At 40.1% G+C, this 24,193-nt stretch overlaps 1 protein-coding gene across 1 annotated transcript in view; it reads right to left on the bottom strand.

The window, feature by feature from the left end:
- Positions 1–1,133: 1,133 nt before the first annotated feature.
- Positions 1,134–24,193, bottom strand: part of FOXO1 (forkhead box O1) — a 115,067-nt gene continuing 92,007 nt past the window's right edge. The window contains 2 exon segments of the mRNA XM_014450156.1: positions 1,134–4,444; positions 4,902–6,257. Of these exon segments, the coding sequence (XP_014305642.1) occupies positions 4,920–6,257 (1,338 nt within the window). The 3' untranslated portion in view covers positions 1,134–4,444; positions 4,902–4,919.

The following is a 24,193-nucleotide window of genomic DNA, read 5'->3' as shown; positions in this document are numbered from 1 at the left end:
CCTTCCTTCTGTGTCGCTTCCTCTTATCAAGTGATGTAAAACTTGGAAACTGTTCTCAATAAGTGACATTGTATGCATGATTTTATGTATATGCAAATGGGCTATGTAAGGAGCCTGCTAGTTTGAGTTCTGGCAACACAATCACCATGTTTTTCTGCATTTGGACTCTATCAGCAGTTTTCAAAGTGATCTGTGCATGAGCCAGGGTCTGGGAGTAGATGGTTTTCATCAGTTCTACAATCTACTCTGGGCTTCTAACATGTCTCTTAAAGGAAGGATTACATTGCTGGAAGATGGGGAAGAACGTGAAGGCTGAACTGATCTTCTGGTGTCTAAACAGATAAACACGAGAATAACCTATTTCCTTGTTGCTACTCCAACTCATTTGGACATGTACTTGCATGGTGAGAGAAGTTAGGAGACTGGTCTTCGTCCTGGTTTAAAAAGCACTTTAATCATCATTTATCTAATCCTAGCTCATTGCTCAGGACATTTTGTGAAAACAGCAAATATATAAAACCTCCCATTAGCAGCCACTTAAAAGCAACGCTCCTCCTTCAGAAAGGTGTGTGGTGGTGACAGGAGCACATGTGGCCTTGGAAAGCCATTCCTTTCCACACCACCCAGTGCCTGCTCAGTGACCTCCCAGCCAGGACCCTCCTGACTTACCCTTTATGTGCTTTTACCTCACCACGGTCTGTTCTGATATGAGACTTAACTGCCCAGTAATTATGGCACCAGATAGTGGTTTCAGACTTTCCAAGGATGAAGTACCTACACTCTAGGGCAGGGGTCCTCAAATTTTTTAAACAGGGGGCCAGTTCACTGTCCCTCAGACCGTTGGAGGGCTGGACTATAGTTCAAAAAAAACTATGAACAAATTCCTATGCACACTGCACATATCTTATTTTGAAGTAAAAAAACAAAACGGGAACAAATACAATATTTGTATTTGCATGTGGCCCGCGGGCTGTAGTTTGAGGACCCCTGCTCTAGGGTTATTATTAGGGTTTTACTTATTCTTAACTCTAGGGGGCTATTGTCTGATCAGAGACTGTTGTTCCCCCGCCCTCCAAAGAAAAGACCAGATTTGAATAAACCATGGCACTGTGGCTTAAAAGATTTAACTCAAATGATAGCAAAACACTTTTTAATCCCAAAAAAGAGCTTATTCTGCACAATTAGGAAAGAAAGACACCAAACCATTTAAACACAATGTATGTACATTTATGGCTTTATACAATAATAGCAAAGATTGTTCTTGTGTCTGTAAGTATATCAGCATCATCAGGCACTTCTCAGAATATTGGAACAGGAACATGGAATCTGCACTGTTACTAAACTCAAGTAGCAAAACGCAGGAGAGCATGACTACGTCCTGACAGGACTCACATGGCCACACTGCCAGGCTGGGCCCCACCCCCGAGGAGGAGGCCAAGAGTCACACCCAGCTGCTTTGTTTGCATAAACCACATTGCGTTTTTCTACTGAATGATTACTCCCAAACTAAAATCAAAAGAGAAACTTCTCATTTAAAAGTCAGTTATAAATTAAGAACTCTTAAGAGCTGAATGTAAAAATTTCGTGGGGATAGGTAGCATGTACCCAGTAGCTGAGCAAGTCTAAATGTATACCTTTGGAGAACTGTTTCCATTTCAAGTGTCTTCTCTTCTTGGGATGTCCCACTGATTCACTGCTTGCTGGGATTGAACATTTGCTAATTAATTTAGACTGTCAGTTTGTCAAAGCGAACTTTCCATGTAATGTGTCTATTACCTAAATATATTCCATACGCCTATATTACAGAAACAATACTTTATATTTAAAATTATCTGAATAGCTCTATAATACAATATGCTTTTAATAACAGTACAAACCAAGGAAAATAAATCAAACAAGGCTGCATAGGTGATATCATTTGCACATTTCACAAAGCAATCATGTACAATAACTGATAGACTAATTACTCTAGAAAGTCAGTATTCGTACAGAAAAAGAATCACCAGAGGTCACATAATGTTTTCAAAATAGACGAGGTGCCTTTCACTGGAGTTCATTGTACCCCAGAGAGCTAGCTACCCAGGATTCATGTCAGAATTCCAACATAAAGAAAAATTTGAAAGGAAAAAAAAGATATTTACACAGACGTGGGAGGAAGAAACATCTTTTTTTAAAGTCACACTGTGAAGCAATAAGATGCTAATAGTGACATTAGCGGTCGCTGTCATTGAGGCTCCTGTGTAATGTCATGGGAGGAGAAGTGGTAGCAGTGGTAACAGAAACACGAGTACTCTGCACCAACAAGTTCTGTTCCATATGTAGGAGGCAGTACTGAGAGGGACTAGGATATCTAAAACCAGACATATTTTCGAGTGTCCAACAATGAAGATGGTTAGAGAGGTGGTTGTTTAATGAATTTCCAAAATAGTAGAAGTTACAGTGGGAAGCTTATCATAGAGCTGGCCTCCTATAGGAAATCTATCAGGGACACTTATATTCTTGTTAAACATGTAGGAAAAAACAAGCCAACAGAGATGCAAATCACAGACAAGACAAAGCAAATGTGATTTGGGCTAAGTACAAAGAAATCAGAATCTTCTCCAGCAGGCAAGAGGAACATTTTTGTTCAGCTGTTCATTTTATTTTGCTGACTTCAGGCATCCACATGTCTTGAAAATACCAACACTGTAAGTGAGACACAAAGCCAACTGACTTGGTCTGTCAGTTATAGGTAATTGGAAAATACTAAAATCTAATGATCAGAATTATAGTTTAGGTTGCTAAAGGCTAAAGAAATCCTTATCTTATGCAAAGGCCTTTTAAAAGAATTCAAATATATAACTTATATCTGGTTTGTTGATTTTCAAATTAATTGCCCCAGTTTTTAAATAGGTTCTTTTCCATTTGGTAGCCATCTGTACTCACGAACACAAAACATTCTACAAATCACTGAAGTCACATTTCAAAATCCCCCACTTTGACTTACTCTCTCAATAGTGTGCTATGTAATCTGTAAGACAAAGGGAAAGAATCATGAAGTGTTAACATACCCCTTCAAGGCAGAACTATAAACCAACCTCCACCTCCTACCTAGACCAACACAGAAGCACAGAATTATGAGGGGAAACATTTGTTGAAGCTCAGCTTAAAATGGCTGTAGGTTAAAAGCCCCAGTTTGAGAAAGGAGTACTGTGTTAGATGCAGATCTCCCTTTCTGACCTACAAACATTACAAGGTCTCCTAGGAGTAACTGCCACGATAGGCAGACAGGTATCTATTAGAAGACTCAATGCTATGAAGTACGCTTAGTTCACAGAGTAATAGCAGATGTAATTTCTTTAAAACACGTACATAAAAACATATCAAGTTCTCCTAAACATGAAACGTAAAATGTCTTTAAACTGTGCATCACTCTCCTGCCAAAATAGGGCCAGAAACATTGAGTATGCAAGTACTAATTACAATGATTTGAAGATTAGTCAGAAATATCACCAAGCAGCATCCCAAAGTGTACAAACCAGTTAAGCACGTACAAAATTAGTACTAATCCAGTTAGAATACAAAATGAAAATTATTGATGCTGTCTCAAATATCTGGAATTCTACAAATTTACAAGTATACTGTAATAAAGTAGACTCTAGGTTTAAGAAAACATTACAGTTCAATATCTATTCCAAAAATGATCTCAAGTCCCAACAATAACATCAAAAATCATTTATCTGGAAATTAGAACCATTTATATGTTTGTACAAATTTGCAAATAACAAAATAAACCAAAAAAAAAAAATAGAAAAGACCTGTACAAGGCTGGTGTTTACTCTTTTTTTTCAAAAGAGTTTGACAAGTCCATTAATTCAGCAGATTGATGACAGATTACTGGTTCTCATGGGAATTATGTGGCAAAATGAACAGGTTCAAAGCTGTTCAATGAAGGTGCAGAATGGAGAGTTTGGTTCTCTGTGATTCATCAGTCCAGTGGAACACAGGTAGTACAAACAAAAGTTTAACTTATCAAGGACAGGAGACCATCACAGTATTACAAAAAGAGTATAAACTTTCCTTGGACCAAATGGATATTTAAAAAAACAAAACACACACAAATACAATTCTGTAGCTACTGCTTATATACAAAACTTGAAAGCACACCAGGATCCGAAAGTCTTTTCTGCAGTTATATGGTGTAGTGAGTTTGGCACTTGATTGTAATGAAATTTCCAATGGCACAGTCCTTATCTACAGCAGCACATAACCTGCAAACGTTGGGCAAACATCCTGTACAGGAAAAGTGTCTTTGCTGCCAAGTCTGACGAAAGAAAAATAAAATAAAAAAGGTTTTTGGTGTGTGTTTTTTTAATCAAGAAAATGAAAAGATGGGATGAAGGACATCTTTGGACTTCTTCTTAGTTCTTGCTGTCAGACAATCTGAAGTACTTTTAAGTGTAGCCTAAGGAAAAAACAAACACACACAAATTAAAAAATATCCAAATTAAAATCAATGCAACTTAACATGTTGGAGTGACAGACATACTGGGGGGAGGGGAAATAGCTAGAGCTTTCTCAAACAGCTCTGAAATCATTCAATGGGGGAAATTCCACTTAAAAAGCCCTTCAGCATTTGATTTATATTAAATGTATTCATTTATTGAAGAGCTACTAAAACGATGCAGCCATCTAACTGTTAAAATCTTTACAGCAGTTACAGGAAGGTTCCGTATTTAAACTCAAAAGGAAAATTTATAAGCTATAAAAAGGGTGAAGAATGAATAATAAAAGATACCTCTCTGCAAGAGGTAGCTAGTTGACCTTTAGAAAGTCTTAACCATGGAAGATAGATGGCAAGTTATAGTATTCCTCTCTTTTAAGTTCTGTTTGCAGGTCTTTTGATAGTGGGGTAATCTTACCTGCTCAATAACTCACTCTTAGCCTGACACCCAGCTATGTGTTGTCGTCTTGACACTATGTGGGAAGCTTTGGTTGGGCAACACATTGTCAAAATTAAAATCCAAAGTATCTCCATCCATGAGGTCGTTCCGAATGATGGATTCCATGTCACAGTCCAAGCGCTCAATAAACATGCCATCCAAGTCACTCGGGAGCTTCTCCTGGTGGAGAATGCCCATCCTGCCATAGCCGTTGCAGCTGCTCATGGAAGAGTAGCCTCCAAGGGCGTTCATCTGCATGGGGTGAGGCAGAGGCACTTGTAAAGCTGTCTTCACTGGGGCCAGGCGGTTCATGCCCGAGGTGTGGGGCATGGTGTTTACTGCATGGGGCAAGGCACGCCCATTAACTACAGATGTTGGTTGAGCATGTCCAGGGTGGGAATGGGAGCTGGGATTCATCATTTTGTTATGAGATGCCTGGCTGCCATAGCTTGGCATGACCGGATTAGGGCCCATCAACACATTCTGGCCCAGGACCCTACTGTTAGGTTGAGCCACCCCAGGATCAACTGGTGCCATAATGTCATTATGGGGAGGAGAGTCAGAAGTAAGTAACTCCTTCAAGAGTCCTGGTGCACAATTATACTGATTCATACCTCCATAGCTCGATTTATTGTCCTGAAGTGTTTGCATTGACATCTGGGGCAAAGGGCTCATGCTGGATTGGCCATAGGTATATTTTTGGTAGTTTGGACTGGGTGAATTCAAGCTGGTGTTTGGCGGTGCAAACGAGTAGCATGGTGTCTGTTGCATCATGGCACCAGGTGAAGATTGGGTTGAAACAGTTAATGACGGCGGTGATGACAGGAGGTTGAGATTATCCAAAAGGTTTTCCATGTTTTCGGGATTGCTTATCTCTGACAGACTGGGCAGAGTAGAAGCCATCTTTGCAGCGGAGGGTGGGTACACCATTGAATGCACATCGCCATCTCCAAGATCATCCTGTTCGGTCATAATGGGAGAAAGTCTCCCACTAATAGTACTAGCATTTGAGCTAGTTCGAGGGCGAAATGTGTTCCAGTTATCAAAGTCGTCATTGCTGTGAGAGCCAGGGCTGGCAGGCCACTTGGAGAATTGAGACCCTGGGCTGTCCCCGGCACCCTCTGGACCAGACTGGAGGGATGCTTTTTTCTTGGCGGCTCGGCCTCGGCTCTTGGAAAATTTACTGTTGTTGTCCATGGATGCAGCTCTTCTCCTGGGGGATTTTCCACTCTTGCCTCCTTCTGGGTTGAGCATCCACCAAGAGCTTTTTCCAGTTCCTTCATTTTGCACACGGATGAACTTGCTGTGCAGGGACAGATTATGACGAATTGAATTCTGTAAAGCAAAAACATCATGTTAGAAATACAGTACTTCTCCAACCACATGGAAATACAGATTTCAACCCATACGGTCAGAGTGGTTCTGAACCCCACTATAAAAGAGCTCAAACTGTAGGAGAAAAACATTATCTTATCTTAAAAATAAAATCTGTATCTTAATGAGGGAACAAAATTAAATACTCATTTTTATAAATACCTTCTTTTATATAAGTATATTTTATAGGGGAATTACCGAAACTGGTTTTAAAACCACTTACATTTTGTTTATAATCAGTGGTATGCAAATAGTACTTCCTAACAAAGTGCTATAAAAATTCTTTCCACTCTATTATCCCTAAAACTACTGCCAATTCCATAAGGTTGCACATATGTCATTTACTTAAAGTGAGAAGTTTTGCATTACTGAGCCTACATGATTATGGAAAAGAAATAAATGAAGCAGCATATATTCTTAGTCAAGAATTAAAACCCTGAAAACTCTAAGACTTAGATTCATTTAAGCCAGAAATATCCATTAGGCAAATACAGGTGAATATAAGAAAAAAAATGGTCACTTTTTTTTTAAATTTTAGAAAGCTGAGCTGCCCTCCATCCCCCGAAGAAAAATTTAAATTCAAGTGTTATTTGCCACCCCCTTCTCCCCAAAATAACCAGTAGTATGCATCAACTAATCCAAGGACACTGCATCAGAAGTTATGCTCTATCCAAAAAGACAACCTGGGAAAGGAGGAAGGCATGGAGAGTACAAATAGCTTAAGATTTCAACCTGCTAGGTACAGCTCCATGACTGAACTGTGCCACCTGAACCCCTAGGACAATTTGTAGAGAGAAATCAACCTTTTTTGAACATTTAGGTGGCTCTGCTACTTACTGGCTACATAACTGCATGAAATCCCTTGGCCCTTCTCTCTCACTATAAAACCCTAATATGCAAATAGATCGAATGGTGGAGCAACTGAACAACCCATCACTATGACGTGTGCTGACCACCAGGGGGGTGTGCACAGAACATGGCGGGCATCGGCTGCAGCAGGATGGTGGAGCAGGTGAGCGGGGGCACCAGACCAAGGCCGGGCGACGTCGCTGTCATTGGGGGTCGCTGTCACTGGGGCGAGCCTCTGGTGATTACTGAAAATTCTTTGCTCCTGTGCACAGTGGTCCCGCCAGGCGCTCGCACCTGCTGCCGGCGCTGGCCCCACTCGCACCTGCTGCCGGTCCCAATCACTCGACACCATCAGCAACTGCGAGTATGAGCAGTGGCTGCTCGCACCTGCAGCCGGCTCTGGAGCTGCGGGCAGACAGGGGACCGGGGACACGGTGGGAGGGGCCAGGCGGGAGCATGGAGGATGGGCTGAGACCTGCCCCTGTGCCCACCGCAGCCTCAAAACCCACTGTTCCTTTCAAGGTGCACAAATTCATGCACTGGGCCCCTAGTGGTATATAAAATGCTCAGGGGTGTCTGGTATACAGTAATAGTCACCAAGAAGAATGTATTAGATCCCATCTTTGAGGACACAAGTTTTCACCAGGCTAAGCTCTATTTCCTTCCTCTTATTCACTAGGGTGTGAGTAGGAGGTATTACAAACACAAATCCACAACTTCAAACACACAGTGAAGGGAGCTGGAGACAGTCTTAAGTTACAGTAAAAGAAGCAAAGCCGGGCTGCAAACAAGGAAGCTCCAATTTGACTCCCCTACTGGGCCCACTTTTCCTTTTCCATATGTGCCAGCACCCAGAGAGCTCCTGGGACATATGGAAAAGGAAAAGTGGGCTCCTAAACCAGAGGACTTAGACTTAAATCTTTTTGTTCCCAGCACAGGACAGGGCACAAAGTAAACTCTCACTGAGCAGTGTCTGTCATCAAGACTCCAATCCCAAGTCCAGGAACAAGATTCTCCCAAGTATCCTAGAACTTTGGGAGCAGGGCTGAGCACATGGCCCAGCTGACTGAGCTCCCTGGACCCATCATCCCTTTCCTTGATCATGAAAAGACCCTGGCTGGATTTGTGGTCACCCCAGGATGCAGCCACAATGCCCACATCCTCATGCCATTAACATGCCAATCATTGCGCCAGAACGAAGGCAGGACAAGGCTGGAGCTCCAACACAAACCATAGCTCAACTTTTTTTCTCATTGAAAGAAGGTAGAAAACAAAATAAGGAAAATTTTTTTCACTTTCTTAAAGGAGATTTAAAAGTCTGAGTGAGGCCTTAGCAGGTTTGGCTCAATGGATAGAGCGTTGGCCTGTGGACTGAAAGGTCCCAGGTTTGATTCCAGTCAAGGGCATATGCCCAGGTTGTGGGCTCGATTCCCAGTAGGGGGTGTGCAGGAGGCAGCCAATCAATGATTCTCCCTCATCATTGATATTTCTACCTCTCTCTCCCTCTTCCTTCATCTATGAAATCAATAAAAATATATTAAAAAAAAAAAAGTCAGAGTGAGGCCCAACAGTCGGGGCTAAGCAATCCACATTTCAGAATGCCCTCTGACCCTCTGTACTACATTCCACCCAAGGGCTGCAACACAGAAGCTATGTGACAAGCCCTTCTGCCAGGGCACACAGAGAGTGTGGGTCAGAAATGGCCCTGAACAGGGTCTTCAGCCTGGATGGTGGGCAGGTGTGTCAAGTGAATGACAAGGAGCATTCTTTGTTCCCAAGACTTTCCTCTTCCTTTCCAACTATGGATCCGTCCCCAAACTCAATACTTTCTAAAAGAGGCCAAGTACTATGTTTCCCAAGAACTATGTTTCCTATTTCACTCCCATGACACTCCTTATGGGAAGGTATTACACATACACACATGCTCCCACAGCCACAGCCTCATCTGCTGGGCCAACCAACACCAGCAAACCAAGTTCCAAATTCCTCCTTAAAGAAGCAAGCCTGTCCCTGGGGTAGACCAGAATGGAATCAAGTACTCTGACCCTGTGACATGTTCTATATTGTCAAAGTCTGGACATTTGCATAATATTCCATCATGGCTATCTTGTTCTACACAACAGTCACATACATAAGCTACAATGAAGAAATCTCTAGAGAAAAGGAAGCTTGTCACATTTAGTTAATGATAAAGGGGGAAGATCTTCCTAAATAGTAACTTCCTGGCTGTCTTCGCTGACTGGCAAGGAGAGTGAGGAAGTGGGGAGGGGGACAGCCCTGCAGCTCCACAACATTTATAATTAGATCAGATCATTTGCAACTGCAATTGGGGGGGCCTTTTTTTTTTAAGAGGACTGCAGAATACATGATGATGAAATCTTAAAAAAATTTTCAGGAAGCATTCACTAATTCAGATGGGACATACATTAACTCACTAATTAGACTTACAAAAAAAGGTCCCACAGCAATCCCTTACTTATCAAAACATTATGCTACATATTTTTCTAAGAGGACATTTGAGGTCGCTCTTTGAGTAACAGAGCTGTCTCCTAACTTTGCCAACAATTAAAAAAAATTTTTCCGAACAGGAAAAGGTTTTCTGTGCAGGGCTTGTTACATAAATTCCTGTTTTTCACATAGCCAGCAGGACATTAAAGAAGCTATGATTTCCAGGGGGATAAGGTTGGGGGTGTTGAATAGGTAAATCTTGTAAAAACTGTGTTGCTATTTAATGATGTTATGTCTGCAAGTCTCTGCCGGACATGGCCAAGGCCAGAGGAAAGTGTAGTTCATCCATGGAGCCATGAAGCAGAACCACATGCACTGTCAGTGCTCTGAGATAGTCAATTCTTAAACTATGACAACTATTTTGTAAGGAAAAAGGCAGGGTGTGAGGACAAAAAACTCATGCACTGCAAACCACTTACCCAAATCCTGAGTTTCTGCATAAAACCATTGAAGAAAAAGGCAAGTCAGCCTATTTCCTCTCCACTAGCTGTATTTCTCTGCCGCCACAGGTTTCTGATAATGCAGAGCTTTCTTTTCTCTGAACATATCTCCCTCTGCAAACTGCTCCCTGACTCTACCCTGCCATCTGCATACCTGGCCCTCCAAGCAGTGCACTACATTCTTCTTGGGAAGCCTGACCCAATAAACTCAATGGATCACGTGGTGAAGGGGTATCGTGGACAAGATACGCACTTGCTTGTTCAACCTGCTCTGCTGGCTATTTCTAAGTCTCAGGTGTTTGGTTTTATGTGCTCTACAGACTGGATTCCAAGCTCCTTAAAGGGCACAGGGCTAAAGTTTATTTTTATTTCCTAATCTCAAATCCCCTAATATGCCCTACACACAAGATACAGTCAATAGTTATTGTTTATTTACACCCCCAAAACATTACAAGGAAGTGTAGTCTAACAAACCTTTTATCCATCCATCCATGTACCAATTCATACCAGTTAACATGTACTGGGACCTATTTTCTGCTGCGTGCAGCAAAGGACAAAAGAAAGAATTAGACACAGATTCTGCCCTCTAGGTTTTATGATCTACCTAGCGAAAGAAGAAGTCCACCTAAATGCACACTAAGGACAGAAATCGATGCACAAAAAGGACTGTTCAGGAGCATCGACTTTTTCCCATCAGAGGTCACCCCCCACCTATGCCCACCCCTACCAACTTAGGTCTCAGCCCAAGCATCCCTTCTTTCCAGAAGCATTTCCTGATAACCCCACCCATCATGCAGCTCTCTAACACAGGACCTTGTTTACTCACCATAATCATGATTCTGCTATGCCTGGTCCCTTGGGGGCATGTCTGGCTCCCCACTATACTGTAAGCTGCATGAGCTCAGGGTCTGTCTTCATGTTACACTGTATCCTCACAGCTCCATCACCAAGAAGGCACTCAAGTATCTGTTGAATGGATTAACAGTTCCTACATTTACAGGGCTATTGTGAAGATTAAATGAGATAACACATGTTAAGTGCTTACCTCAATCAAAATTAGCTGATGGCATCTATAAAATAACATGCCTACATTTTAGAGACTTATCTAGATTATAAACATCAGTCTCATTTCTTTAATCATATCTTGCACTGTTTCTACTAACATGAGGCTTTTACATGTTAGTTACTAGAAAAATAGACCAGTTTGCAGCTAAGAGTTAAGATATTCACTAGATAGTGTCTCGGATGTTAATGTAGTACTTCAGATACTAAAGCTCATCTGTAAACACACTTGCTGGTCAGGTCATCAGAATTCTTTTTAAAGTACTGCTGCCTAGTCTTGTGTGTGAGCATCACATACAGCTGTGGGCTCTCTGAATGCAGCCAGTGTGTGACAAGGAAGTGGCTGGTATCAGAGCAGGGCTACTTGAACATCTGGCATCTCTGTGGAGAATGGTTACAACTGAGCTCTGCTGGTTCACCACCTGCCTGGCTAAAGAATATGGCCCCTAGAGACCCCGAGGAAACAGGATAGGAACTGCCCCTTCCCCCACCCCATCCTCTTAGCACCACCACTATCTAAAGCAATAATCAGCCAGCCATTAAGGTGTTAAGCAGAAATCTTTATACCTTTCATTTACTTGTTTTTTATCTCATTTTAAAAAATTTATATTTGCAAATGTGTTATATAATATACACGATATACTGCTATAGTATAAATGAATAAATGTAGTATCAAAAGGATATACAATTTTTACAAACACATTTAAGACCACTAGGCTTATTAGAAGAGACTTCCAGTAGACTAGACACTCCAACAAAGAAAACCAAGGGGACAGAACTAGTCCTAGAGTCAAGTCTAGCAAACTCTTTGGCGCCCCAGTCCTGGGTTGTAGAAATGTTCTGGTCCGGCCCTGGGTTTGCACCTCTCCTCTCCTCCCCTGCCCTGACACTTATTACCCAGGGCTTCCCTGGATGCTGACCCTCCTGAATCATATCTTTTTTTTTTTAATATATTTTATTGATTTTTTACAGAGAGGAGGGGAGCGGGATAGAGAGTTAGAAACACTGATGAGAGAGAAACATCGGTCAGCTGCCTCCTGCACACTCCCTACTGGGGATGTGCCCGCAACCAAGGTACATGCCCTTGACCGGAATCAAACCTGGGACCCTTGAGTGTGCAGGCCGACGCTCTATTCACTGAGCCAAACCGGTGGGCTGAATCGTATCTTTTGACCTGAGCTGCAGCTAGGGATCCATCTAGCCTGCCCATCGCTGTATGTGGAGACCACCACCTCTCAGCCATGGGTCTTCCCATCACTGCTGTGCTCCACTTTTCTTTCTGCTTAGCAGTACTAAGACTTCTCTGATTTCTGTGTTTAACCAAACTAAAACAATACCAGCACTGACCCTAAACACATCCTGGTCATGAAACCCGGGTCTTCATACTTTATATCTATATTACCTTATAGAGTTTACAAACTGCTTTCAACACACCATCTCTTTCCATCTTTGAGGGGTACCATATAAAGCAGGTATTACTGCCCCAGTTTCAGGAAAGGGAAAACTGAGGGTCAAAAAATGAACTGCCCAGCTAGAACTCAGACGAAGGTTTTAAGACTTTGGTTAAGAAGACTGAGGTTACATGTATGCATCTTATGGGAGGGGAAATAATTCTGTTTACAAATACTAGTTTACAAAACTTGTTTTCTGCCTCTATGGGTAATAAATTTTAAAAACATAACTTGCTTTTAATTCTAGTGGTTACTCTTTGTGGGCAGCGCTGAAGTGTGAATTTCAGATATGCACATAGCCCTGGGGAAAGTTTGTATAAAGAGGTTGTGGGAACCCACAAAGAAAATGGAAAGGTCCTCAGAGTCCACCACAGCCTAGAGCTGCCCATGACCCTGAGAGGGGGTAGGTATGAGCAACACTCATCAAGCCAAACAAAAGAATTTCCAAGACACTGGGATACATACTAAATGAATTTGAAGTTCTAGAAATTCTTTCAAAATGCTAGCTAAACTAGATTTTTCCATAAACATTTTATCTAATTTCTGTGAACTTTGTCAGTGTGTGTGATTGTTTTGTGTACTCCTGGTATGAACTTTACTCCCTCCTCCTGCTTCCTCTCTTTCACACCATCTCTTCCTGAACTTCTACAAGTGAAAACAAACTAAGGAGAAAGTAGGAATAATCTCTACTCAACAGTTCCCATTAGAGTTGCTAATAAAACAACTTTGCAAAATAATCCATTTTGCTTGCAAACAAAGAAAAGGTCACATTTTGCCCATAGTTTTTACAAGTGATGTCAATGGACGTACATTATCAATAGACAACATATAAATTCAACTTTAAAAAGTGTTGTAAGATCTGCTGTAAATAGCTAACCTACAAGCTTACACATTAGGCCCGACATTCAGCTTTCCTTTCTTAAGGTTGATTTCATTTCCCAGAAACCTGTCCTTCTTGCCTAAACATTAATGATCCCAAAGGCCGGTCACACACCCTACTAATACTGAGGATTCAGGCTCCTCCAGTAATCCCAGGGCTGTAGACAGAGGTCTTGCAGCCTCATAACACTTTTGAGCTGGAGGTCATCTGGCCTAACACCCTCATTTTATATTAGGAAAGACAGAATTCAGGAAGATGAAAATGCAGATGAAAAGCTTATGTGTGCTCATTTACAAAAAAAGCAGAACCGAATGGGGCTTTCTTCCTAGAAGAATATAAAACAAGAATTAAGAACATGCAATGTCACCCTAACCGGTTTGGCTCAGTGGATAGAGCGTCAGCCTGAGGACTGAAAGGTCCCAGGTTCAATTCCGGGCAAGGGCATGTACCCAGTAGGAGGTGTGCAAGAGGCAGCTGATTGATGTTTCTCTCTCATCGATGTTTCTAACTCTCTACCCCCCTCCCTTCCTTTCTGTAAAAAAATCAATAAAATATATATTTTTAAAAAAAGAACATGCAATGTCTCTCCCCTTACCAAACCAATTCTTAGCTATAGATTCTCAAACAGGTAAAGATACACACTTACCCTAAAAAGCTTTCTCTCTGACTCAGATCATTCCAAACGGAAGGAAAATACGACTACATTAAAGTAGCTTCTACTTAAAATAAAAACAACCAACCATGTGGGAGATTATGCACTACGTAAATACCAAGAAGACAAATGTAAACACTCTTAAGTGCCATGAAACTTTTTGTCTGGGGGAGGGACATAGAAAGGTGGAAGCCAAGGTCAGACTGATTTCAGAGTCACTCTGAGTAAATCACCTGTTCTCACTCAGCCTGAATCTTGACATCTGTAAACCAGAAATGAGTGTTACAAGGGATTGCTAGGGACTGATAGGCATAATATACATGGAAAGTGCCCATCACCTGGAACAAAGCTGAGGAAATAAAGGTTGGTTATTTACTGATAGACAGTTAAGGGGTATATAAACAGGAATTTTTAAGCAACCATGAATGGTTACAACTTGAATAAACATCATTCCTCACAAGCTTCCTGCTTAACAGGCAGCTAGCCTCCTCAGGCTTGTTTTATGTCCTCCTAACTGAGCTGAAATCCTTCTTTTACACAAAAATTGTTTTCTCCTCTTAAGAAGATATTAAATTTAAAAATTTGATCATTTAACTAGTGTGTTCTATTAACTTTTTGGGTGACCTATGCAAGAATATATGTATGTCCAAAAAGGAGATACACCAACTGACTGATGACAGATTATATTCAAAATGGCAATTATTATTAGAACTAGAGGCCCAATGCACGAAATTCGTGCAAGGGGCTTGGCCCTCGCAACCCCAGCTTCGTCTGGAAGTACTTCCAGTCTAATTAGCATATTAGGCTTTTATTATTATAGATCAGTGATGGCGAACCTATGACACCTCTGACATGCGAGCTCATTTTTTTGGTTGATTTTTCTTTGTTAAATGGCATTTAAATATATAAAATAAATATCAAAAATATAAATCTTTGTTTTACTATGGTTGCAAATATCAAAAAATTTCTATATGTGACATGGCACCAGAGTTAAGTTAGAGTTTTTCAAAATGCTGACACGCTGAGCTCAAAAGGTTCGCCATCACTGTTATAGATGATACTTTTGATACTTTCTCATTTCTTCTCACACACTAGTTACCCACCACCCTTTACTTCACAAAGAACAATCCCCAAGAGGTAGGGGATTTCAAGAACATATTGGTAAAGAGATGAGTTACAAGTGAATGACTGTAGTATTAGAAAACAAACACATAGCACAGGAGGGGCAGAGAGAAAACTACAGTCCTGCCAGAGAGAAAACAGACAATGCTCCACAGTTTGATCTTTAATAAGCTCTCAGCTTAGTCAAAAGCCTAAATATTTCAGAGTCACAAATTAGCCAGTAACCTCATATATATAGAATTTAAGAAAAAATCCTAAAGTATAGAACCAAAAATTATCTTCATGATATTAAATCTCAAGCTTTTGCTTCTCAGAAGGTCATAATTAAAAATAACAGTGACTTCCCTTGCTGTGTTCCATAGGAAAATCCCATTTCAAAGAAAGGTACCATTTCATGAAAGGAAGGGCAAATCCTTTAATTTTCAGAATGTGAAACTGGAAGTCTTTCCTATAACATTTATTGCCATGTGCTTTTTACACTATCAGAAATCAGGAACCCTAAAAGACAAAACCCAGAAACAAACCAGGTGAGGTTGAAACCTTATAGATATAAGCATCTTTCCTTCTTCCAGGTCATGAGTCACTTATCTTAATCACTTTCCTTCTACAACCTCCATAGAAGTTGCTAATGTCACCTAGCCTGCGTGGCTCAGTGTTTGAACATCGACCTATAAACCAGAAGGTTATAGTTTGATTCCCAGTCAGGGCACATGCCTGGGTTGTGAGCTCAATCCCCAGTAGGGGGCGTGTGCAGGAGGCAGCCAATCAATGATTATCTCTCATCATTGATGTTTCTATCTCTCTCCCTCTCCCTTCCTCTCTGAAATCAATAATATATATTGTATGAGTCAACGAAAAGCTCTCATGAATATAAATTCAAAGGCAAGAATACGGAAACTTAGATTAAAATTTTTAGAATAATATCCTACCTGGAGGATGTACTATCTAGAATTGTTTTCTTTTTAAAAATATATTTTATTGATTTCTTACAGAGAGGAAGGGAGAGGGATAGAGTTAGAAACATCGATGAGAGAGAAACATCGATCAGCTGCCTCCTGCACACTCCCTACTGGGTATGTGCCTGCAACCAAGGTACATGCCCTTGACCAAAATCGAACCTGGGACCCTTGAGTCTGCAGGCCGACGCTCTATCCATTGAGCCAAACCGGTTAGGGCTAGAATTGTTTTTTATCCTAAATATGTTCGCTGTCTGGAAAACCTGGGGAAAATGAATCTACCAAACTCATAATCTATTTACCAAGAACTGTTACTCTTAGTAAATAGAATTTAAAAGTACAAATTCTAGGTTTATGTGTGTGTTTTTCTGTTTTGGGACTCAGATACAATAAATCCAGATTACAAAAAGAACAACAAATTGCAATGAAAATACAACACTCTAAATTACATATTATTTGCAATGTAGTTTTCTTAGTTGTACAGAATCTTGAAACCAGTTTATCCTGGTTTGTACTTCTGGCTAAGAAGCCTAATGAAACAATGATTTGTGATTAGTTAGTATACATTGTTTTGGGGCAACCTCCCAAAAATTCTTAAGAGCTGGTCCCCATGTCAAATAGCTAGAAAAATTCACTTGCCAACCCAAACCACCATAATAAAGCAAATATCGCAATAAAGTGAATCACAACAACTTTTTGCTTCCCAGTGCATATAAAAGTTAAAAATTACATTTACACTATACTATTAAGTGTGAAATAGCATTAGGTCTTCCATATGTGTCCACCCTAAAACTACACCTCCCTACTATCAAAGACCGTCTGTATCTGAGGCCTACACTTAATTTCACAAGCACCATTTGTCCACAGGCTCTCACAACACTATGGTGCTATGCTTATTTTAAGACTCCAAGTTTCCTCCCCAATGTAAACACTGTGAGCAGCATTTTCACCTGTTTGAAAACTCTGCATCAACTGAACAGGAAAGGAGCCTGAGAAGTGCTCCCTCACCCCTCTGTTGTCGCTGACACTCTACCAGAAGGAAGCATATTTATGCTAGTGTTGCCCACCAGGACTTGCAGCCCAAGTCAGGTCTCTAGTCAAGACCTAAGCCACCCTGGGAGAATGTGCTTCATGCCAAGATCATTCCTGGGCTCAGAGGATGCTGGGAGGAATTGGCCCTGAAACCAGATTTAGATGACCTGGGTATATTCCACTACGAATCCTTTGGGTTCCATTATTTTTTAGCTCAGCCCCAGGGCTAGGCTAGTCTATATTCCAGAGAGAAGAGACAAAGTCAGAATAAAAAGGATCCTCACTTGAGTGATTAGCAAATCTTACCATCTGGAATATTTTCTTTGTATTAAACTTTTTACTCTAATGCTGTAGTTTGAATTCATGCCTTCTTTGGAAACATCAACAATAGTGTAGCCAAGAATTAAAAGTACAAGACTATGTTTATAAATCCCCAAAGACAATAACTTCACAGCTACTTTTGATAGTTATGAATATCATTATAAATGCATTGGTTGCATACAAACACATTTGTTGTTTTGGGTTAAAAAAAACACAGAGAAATTTGTACAGTTAGCTCTATCTTAAATTTTTAGAGGGAAACTAGCAAAGGAAGGATGAATAAATTATTAAATAAACCATCTCTTAGGATTCAAACCAATACAAAGTTAGACATTCTCACTCAAGCCCGTCGTTAGTGGCAGTGCACATTCAATTCCTTTCGTGCTCACTGTTGTCAGTGTTATCACTCTGACTTTACTCCAAAGGGGAACTGTGAACAGCAACCACTGTGGTTGGATTCTTGCAAGCAGCACAAATGTTTTGTATCTCTTCCAAACTACTACATTCGAGGATATGCTGAACCACAGCTACAATTTTTACCACAATATGTGCATTAGTATATTCCCAGGTGCCTTTTCTCCAATTTCTTAATATTATACATCTGTCAATATACTTCAGTATTAAGGGTCTTCCCAAAAGTCAAGGGCCTATATTCTGTCCAAGTTAGGTCATTTATTCAATTTGCGAATCTGAGCAAGTTAAATGATGTCTGCCTTATCACCATAACCCAAAGAAGCATTGTGAAGATTAAATGAGAGTATGTTTGAAAATTGCACATGCATATTAAAAATGTAAAAGATGCTAACAATTTCAAGTATATTAGAGAATTCTAGAAATTCCTGATATTCTGGAACAAAAAAAAGCAAGGTTTTCTAGAAGTTGTTAGCCCCATTACTGAAGATACATAAACAACTATGAGCAGTGTTTAATATTAATTTACTGTCTTTATTTTTTATTACCAAGAAAGGAAATTTAGTTGAATTCTGAAAACCTATATAAGATTGTAATGGAGAACTGTTAGTGGCTGAACAAAGTTTGAAAAAATTATTCTCTAGGGCAGTGGTTCTCAACCTTGGCTGCACATTAGAATCACCTGGGAATCTTTTTTAAAATCCTCAGGATTTTAAAAGCATTGTGAAGATTAAATGTGCAGCCAAGTATTTGAATGTGCAGCCAAGGTTGAGAACCACTGCTCTAGGGCAATACTACCCACCCCCCCAAAATAAGATGTTTTATATTTTAAACATTTTTTCTTAAAGTCCATGACACATTTTCTTCAAACAATTCATTAAGACAATATATTGAATATAATGGATAACCATTTTAGTCCTCAAAGTAGCTATAAATTAAGCTGGAGTACTATGCAATTTTAGAATATTTATCTTATTGAATCACTGAACTAAATAAATGCTCAGTGTGTGGAGTGCCCAATAAAGATGAGCTGTTAGGGCCTAGCCCAGCGGTTCTCAACCTGTGGGTCGCGACCCCTTTGGGGGTCGAATGACCCTTTCAAAGGGGTCGCCTAAGACCATCGGAAAACACATATATAATTACATATTGTTTTTGTGATTAATCACTATGCTTTAATTATGTTCAATTTGTAACAATGAAAATACATCCTGCATATCAGATATTTACATTACGATTCATAACAGTAGCAAAATTACAGTTATGAAGTAGCAACGAAAATAATTTTATGGTTGGGGGTCACCACAACATGAGGAACTGTATTAAAGGGTCGCGGCATTAGGAAGGTTGAGAACCATTGGCCTAGCCAGTTTGGCTCAGTGGATAAAGCGTCAGCCTTCGGACTGAAGGATCCCAGGTTCGAATTCGGTCAAGGGCACATGTCTGGGTTGCAGGCTCGATCCCTAGTGGGGGGCATGCAGGAGGCAGCCAATCAACGATTCTCTCTCATCATTGATGTTTCTATCTCTCTCTCCCTCTCCCTTCCTCTCCGAAATCAATAAAAAAAATTTTTTTTAAAGATTAGCTCTTAGTATTTGTGAAAACAATGTTTTAAAAGCACTAACAAGACATGTCTAGAGAAGAATGAAGAGGTAAGTGTGACTGTATTTGAATTCAGACATAGAAAGAGGGGGAAATAAGGTAGGAGGGAACTTGAAAAAGCAAGGTTGGAGCATGTATTTTATTCTGCATGTCACACCCAGGAGAGCAACTGAAAGATCAGAATCAAGTTATAACCTGGAACCTAGAGGAAAGGGCCTTCCCATGAGATGATGGGAGAGGAGAGTCTGTGCTCTGCTTGGAAAGCAGATATTTTTGATTATTCAAAAATTTAAATGTGGGGGTGTCTGTATTATTTTGCAAATACATTTTTGTTGATAAGCAAAAGTATCTGAGGGAGGTGCTATCTTTTGGTCTGGTTCTTGCCAACCCAGAAAGATGCCCTTAATTCCATCCCCTCAACAGGATGCTCCTGCAGCTTTTGTGGAGACCTTGATGTGGCTAGGGCAGCCTTGAGAAATGTTTAAGGTTTTCTATTAAAGCAGCTGTTTGCTTTTGTCTTATGATTTGAATACTACTTGGTTGTTTTGAAACTCATGGCATAATCTGTGATTTTTTTTCATAGTTAGGAGGGCAGTACACTGAAGCAGTGACCATTTGTTTTTAAAACAAATTTTAAAACTCTCCCTTCGTGCAGTCTAGTGTTTTTTTCATACTTTATCCATCCTTTACAACATTTGGCAAAAAAATTTAGTTCTTACTTCTTGAAAGGATTATTTTTGTTTCTTGAGGTCATTGTCTAGGCTCAACCATTAATATCTTTCAGGTTGTTTTTTAAAAACAGCTAAAGGGAAATTAAAGGAAATAATGCCTTGCAAATGTAGCCATGCACTGTTCGACAGAAACATGGATAAAGCTACAACAAATTACTTGTTAGTCGAGTAGTCAGTACTGTGGTAGGTGTTTATGAGATCCTGGACCAAGATTGACCCATGGGGTCGACTTCATTGCTGTGAGGATAAACTAAGATGACATTTGGCTCCCCCATAATTCCACATACAACACTCCCTCCACCATACAACACACACACACACACACACACACACACACACACACACACACACCATCATGAAAGGCAATATATACACAAACAAAGAAACAGGTCTAAATCTTAGGAACTTAATTTTTAATGGTTGATTTTCCCACCAGCATTTGATTATAAATAAACACATGATTGTGGGTATAAACCCAACTCTTCCACCTTTCTTCTTCCACAGTCCAGATGCCCTGGCTACCTTCTTTCCTTTCTGTCACAAAATAAGTTAGTGCTATGCAACTTACAACCAACTTTAAAAGTCACAAGTAAAATAAATAAAGAATAGCAGGTAGTTTAAACATTTTGTAAAATATAAATCACAAAGTCTAATACTTTGATCACTATTCTGGAGGACAACTGAGGAACACTTGCTAAGAGAAATCACATCTTAGGTCATTAATGTTCCCATCTATTTCATAGCACTTTCTCCTATGGGGATAATTTTATTCTCCCACCCAAGCACACGAAATCAAATAAAGTATTTGCATTAACTCAGTTTCTATCTTCTGGGTTTTAAAATGCTGTATGTGAACTTTTGATCTACAGTCAACTCCTGGAACAGCTTAGCTTAGGTAAGGAGGAAAGCATGTAGATGCTTTGGAAAGGAGTGAAAGAGGGAGAAGGAAAGAAAGAAAAACAGAAATCATGAAGTATAATGTCCAATCTCAATTCTAAAAAGTTGGACTTGCTTTCTTGGTTTGAGATTTAAATGCAAAATATAATCTACCATTTCTGCCTGGTTGGAACAATTTACTTCAAAATAAAAAGGTTTTATTAAGAAATTCTGGGGTGGGGCAGGTAGAAGGCATTAACCAGAGAATTTATATGCATAACCAATGGACACAGACAATACAGTAGTGGAGGCCTGGGTGAGGGACAGGAGAGGGCCAGAAGGGGCCAACTGGGGGGGGGGAGGGGGACATATGTAATACTTTCAACAATAAAGATAAATAAAAGAAAAAGAAATTCTGCCTCTGCTAAAAGGAAGGAGTGGGATGAATTCTGAATCTGCCAATTGTACCTTTACCACCAACCTCCCTTCCCCACACCCCAACATCAGCCAAACTACTGAGAACAACAAATGCAAGCAAAGTTGAATATTTAATATTAAAGAAAAGTTGGGAAGAAGGGTATTGATGCAGATGGCCTCACTCAGGGAATGTATCTTGTCAAACACTAGCAGAGATGTGGCAGCATGCTGTTCTGGGTCTAAATCTCTTAAGTTCATCCTTGCCAAATAGTGCAGCTGTCACTCAGACTACAGATCATGGATATTTACCTAACAACACTGACAACTGATCCTAAATGTGGATCCTGTTGGTTGAGACCTTTCCTGTGTCCTGATTAAAATTCCTACCTCATAAAGCTCCTGTTGAATTGCTGACAATGACATGATGACAAGGATTCCCCATGGCCAACTCCCTAAATGCTTTTGAGAGGGAGGAAGGCAAACAAGGTACAAGAAGTAGAGAATGGGAAGAGAAGATGGGAGAAGAGTGTTGTAGGTTGATTTGCTTAGAAGACACAGAATGAAAAGAACGACTTAGAGTCCTGAGACTTCTCCTAGGTCAGGAAAACACTCTAGCTTTGGCTGTGACACCACTCCTCACACTGTAAGAACCATGATGTAAGCAGGGGAACAGGTTCTAGGGTCAAGGAAATAGAGCCTAGGGAATGAGGAACCTACACACAGGTAGGTTCTCCCCATTAGCAAAAAGAATACAACTAGTTCAGAACCAGATTGGGCAAAACCAGCATCTAGGATTGGAAAGTTTCTATACAACATCTGACAATGAGTGTCAGTTATGATGTCCCTAAAACCTCTAGTGTACTCTATTTGTAACTAATATAAATCGTGCCCTTTATGACCAGCTACAAGTGGTCTATATAGTCAGTTTTTTCTTTTACAAGACAACCCTATCGAATATAACAATGTTGTCTTTGAGTGGTGAATGTAATGGGAATTTTCACTTTCTAGTTCATCTTTGAGTGTTGTCTTTTTTGCAGTTGTTGAGAAAAAGAACATATATAACTTTTATAATCAGAATGAAGTCACTTCCTTTGGGGGAACAAACAAAAAAATCTACACTTGTTCCTCTTTCATATATTTATTAAAAATAATAATAAAATTTATTTTCTACAGTGCCAGGACCTGTACTATATGATACACATACATACATAATTATATACACGTACAAATATATGCATAATCAAATAAGATGAAGTTAAAACTACATCCTAAGATTTTTGTTTTTCCAGGAAATGATAGCACTTTTCTTAATCAAGAAGCAAAAAAACAAAATACTGATAGTTTTAAAACAGTTTTACACAAAACAGTGGAGTACAGCAGCTGAGGAACATGGGCTTGTTTTCAGACAAACCTGGATTCAAACCCAGTCCTAACACTTAGGAAATGTGTGACATTGGCTGAGTTACTTACCCGCCCCATGCTTTAATCGATTCATCTGCAAAATGGGGTAATAGTTGACATTTCAAAGGGCTTTTATGAAGATAAAATAAGATATTATCACACAAAACCCTTATACTATACAAAATGTCAAGCAAATGTCTTGCCTCTAACTACAGGCAAGGCAAACCTCATGTCACCTTCCCACACAAATTCCTAAAGAACCCAGTGCTGGTATGTTCTTTAGGCAAAACACATTCAGGACACTTAGTCTTAATGTTTATACAACCATTATTAGCAGTAGCAACAAAAGATGCTGTCATTTGAAGGTGAAAGTCATCCAGGGCACAATCAAGTTGTTCAGCCAGAAGCTCAGAGACATTCATTTCAGGTCCTTTCCATAGCCAGCCTCTTAGCACTCACCTATCCACATGTATACAAAAACACTTCAATCAGGTAGACATGGGCCTTCCTGGGTTATGGCCTGGGCACCAATATTTTTAAATCTATCAGGAAGTGTGGGAGAAATGGAAAAGTTACCAAAAAAAATCAAATATTTCTTAAAGAATGCAGAAAGAGATTTAGGCTTTTACAGGGCATAAGAAGTGTCTAAAGTAGATAGCGCACCACTGGAAATCTTAGCTGGTTTTGTGATCCCTCCCTTTATCTTGAATAAACCCTGAAGAGACACTGCTTGAAGGCAAAAAGGTGAATGAAAATAGAGCACAACACTGTTGCTAAAACACATTCCTTCACCTTTGAGAGATAAGTATAAAAACTTGCAGAGGGCTGTCCTCATACATAGTACAAATTGTGTTTAAATTGGGAAACCACCTGCTCCTTGATCAGTCATCCTTTTATCATCAACAGAACTTTAATTAGCCCCCATCTGTTTCCTGTTTTACGCCACAAATCTTAACTTTCACCTGTTTGGACCAAACTGCAATAAACTACATACACACACACACACACACACACACACACACACACACACATATATATCCCGAATATGCAAATAGATCAAATGGCAGAACGACTGAACAACCGATTGCTGTGACGTGCTGTGACGTGCGCTAACCATCAGAACATGGCGGGCATTGGCCGTGGCAGAATGGTGGAGCCGGTGAGTGTGTGTGTGTGTGTGGGGGGGGGG

This window comes from Myotis lucifugus, unplaced genomic scaffold (assembly GCF_000147115.1).
Source record: "Myotis lucifugus unplaced genomic scaffold, Myoluc2.0 scaffold_7, whole genome shotgun sequence".
NCBI lineage: Eukaryota > Metazoa > Chordata > Mammalia > Chiroptera > Vespertilionidae > Myotis > Myotis lucifugus.
This window is presented reverse-complemented; position numbering and strand designations above follow the sequence as displayed.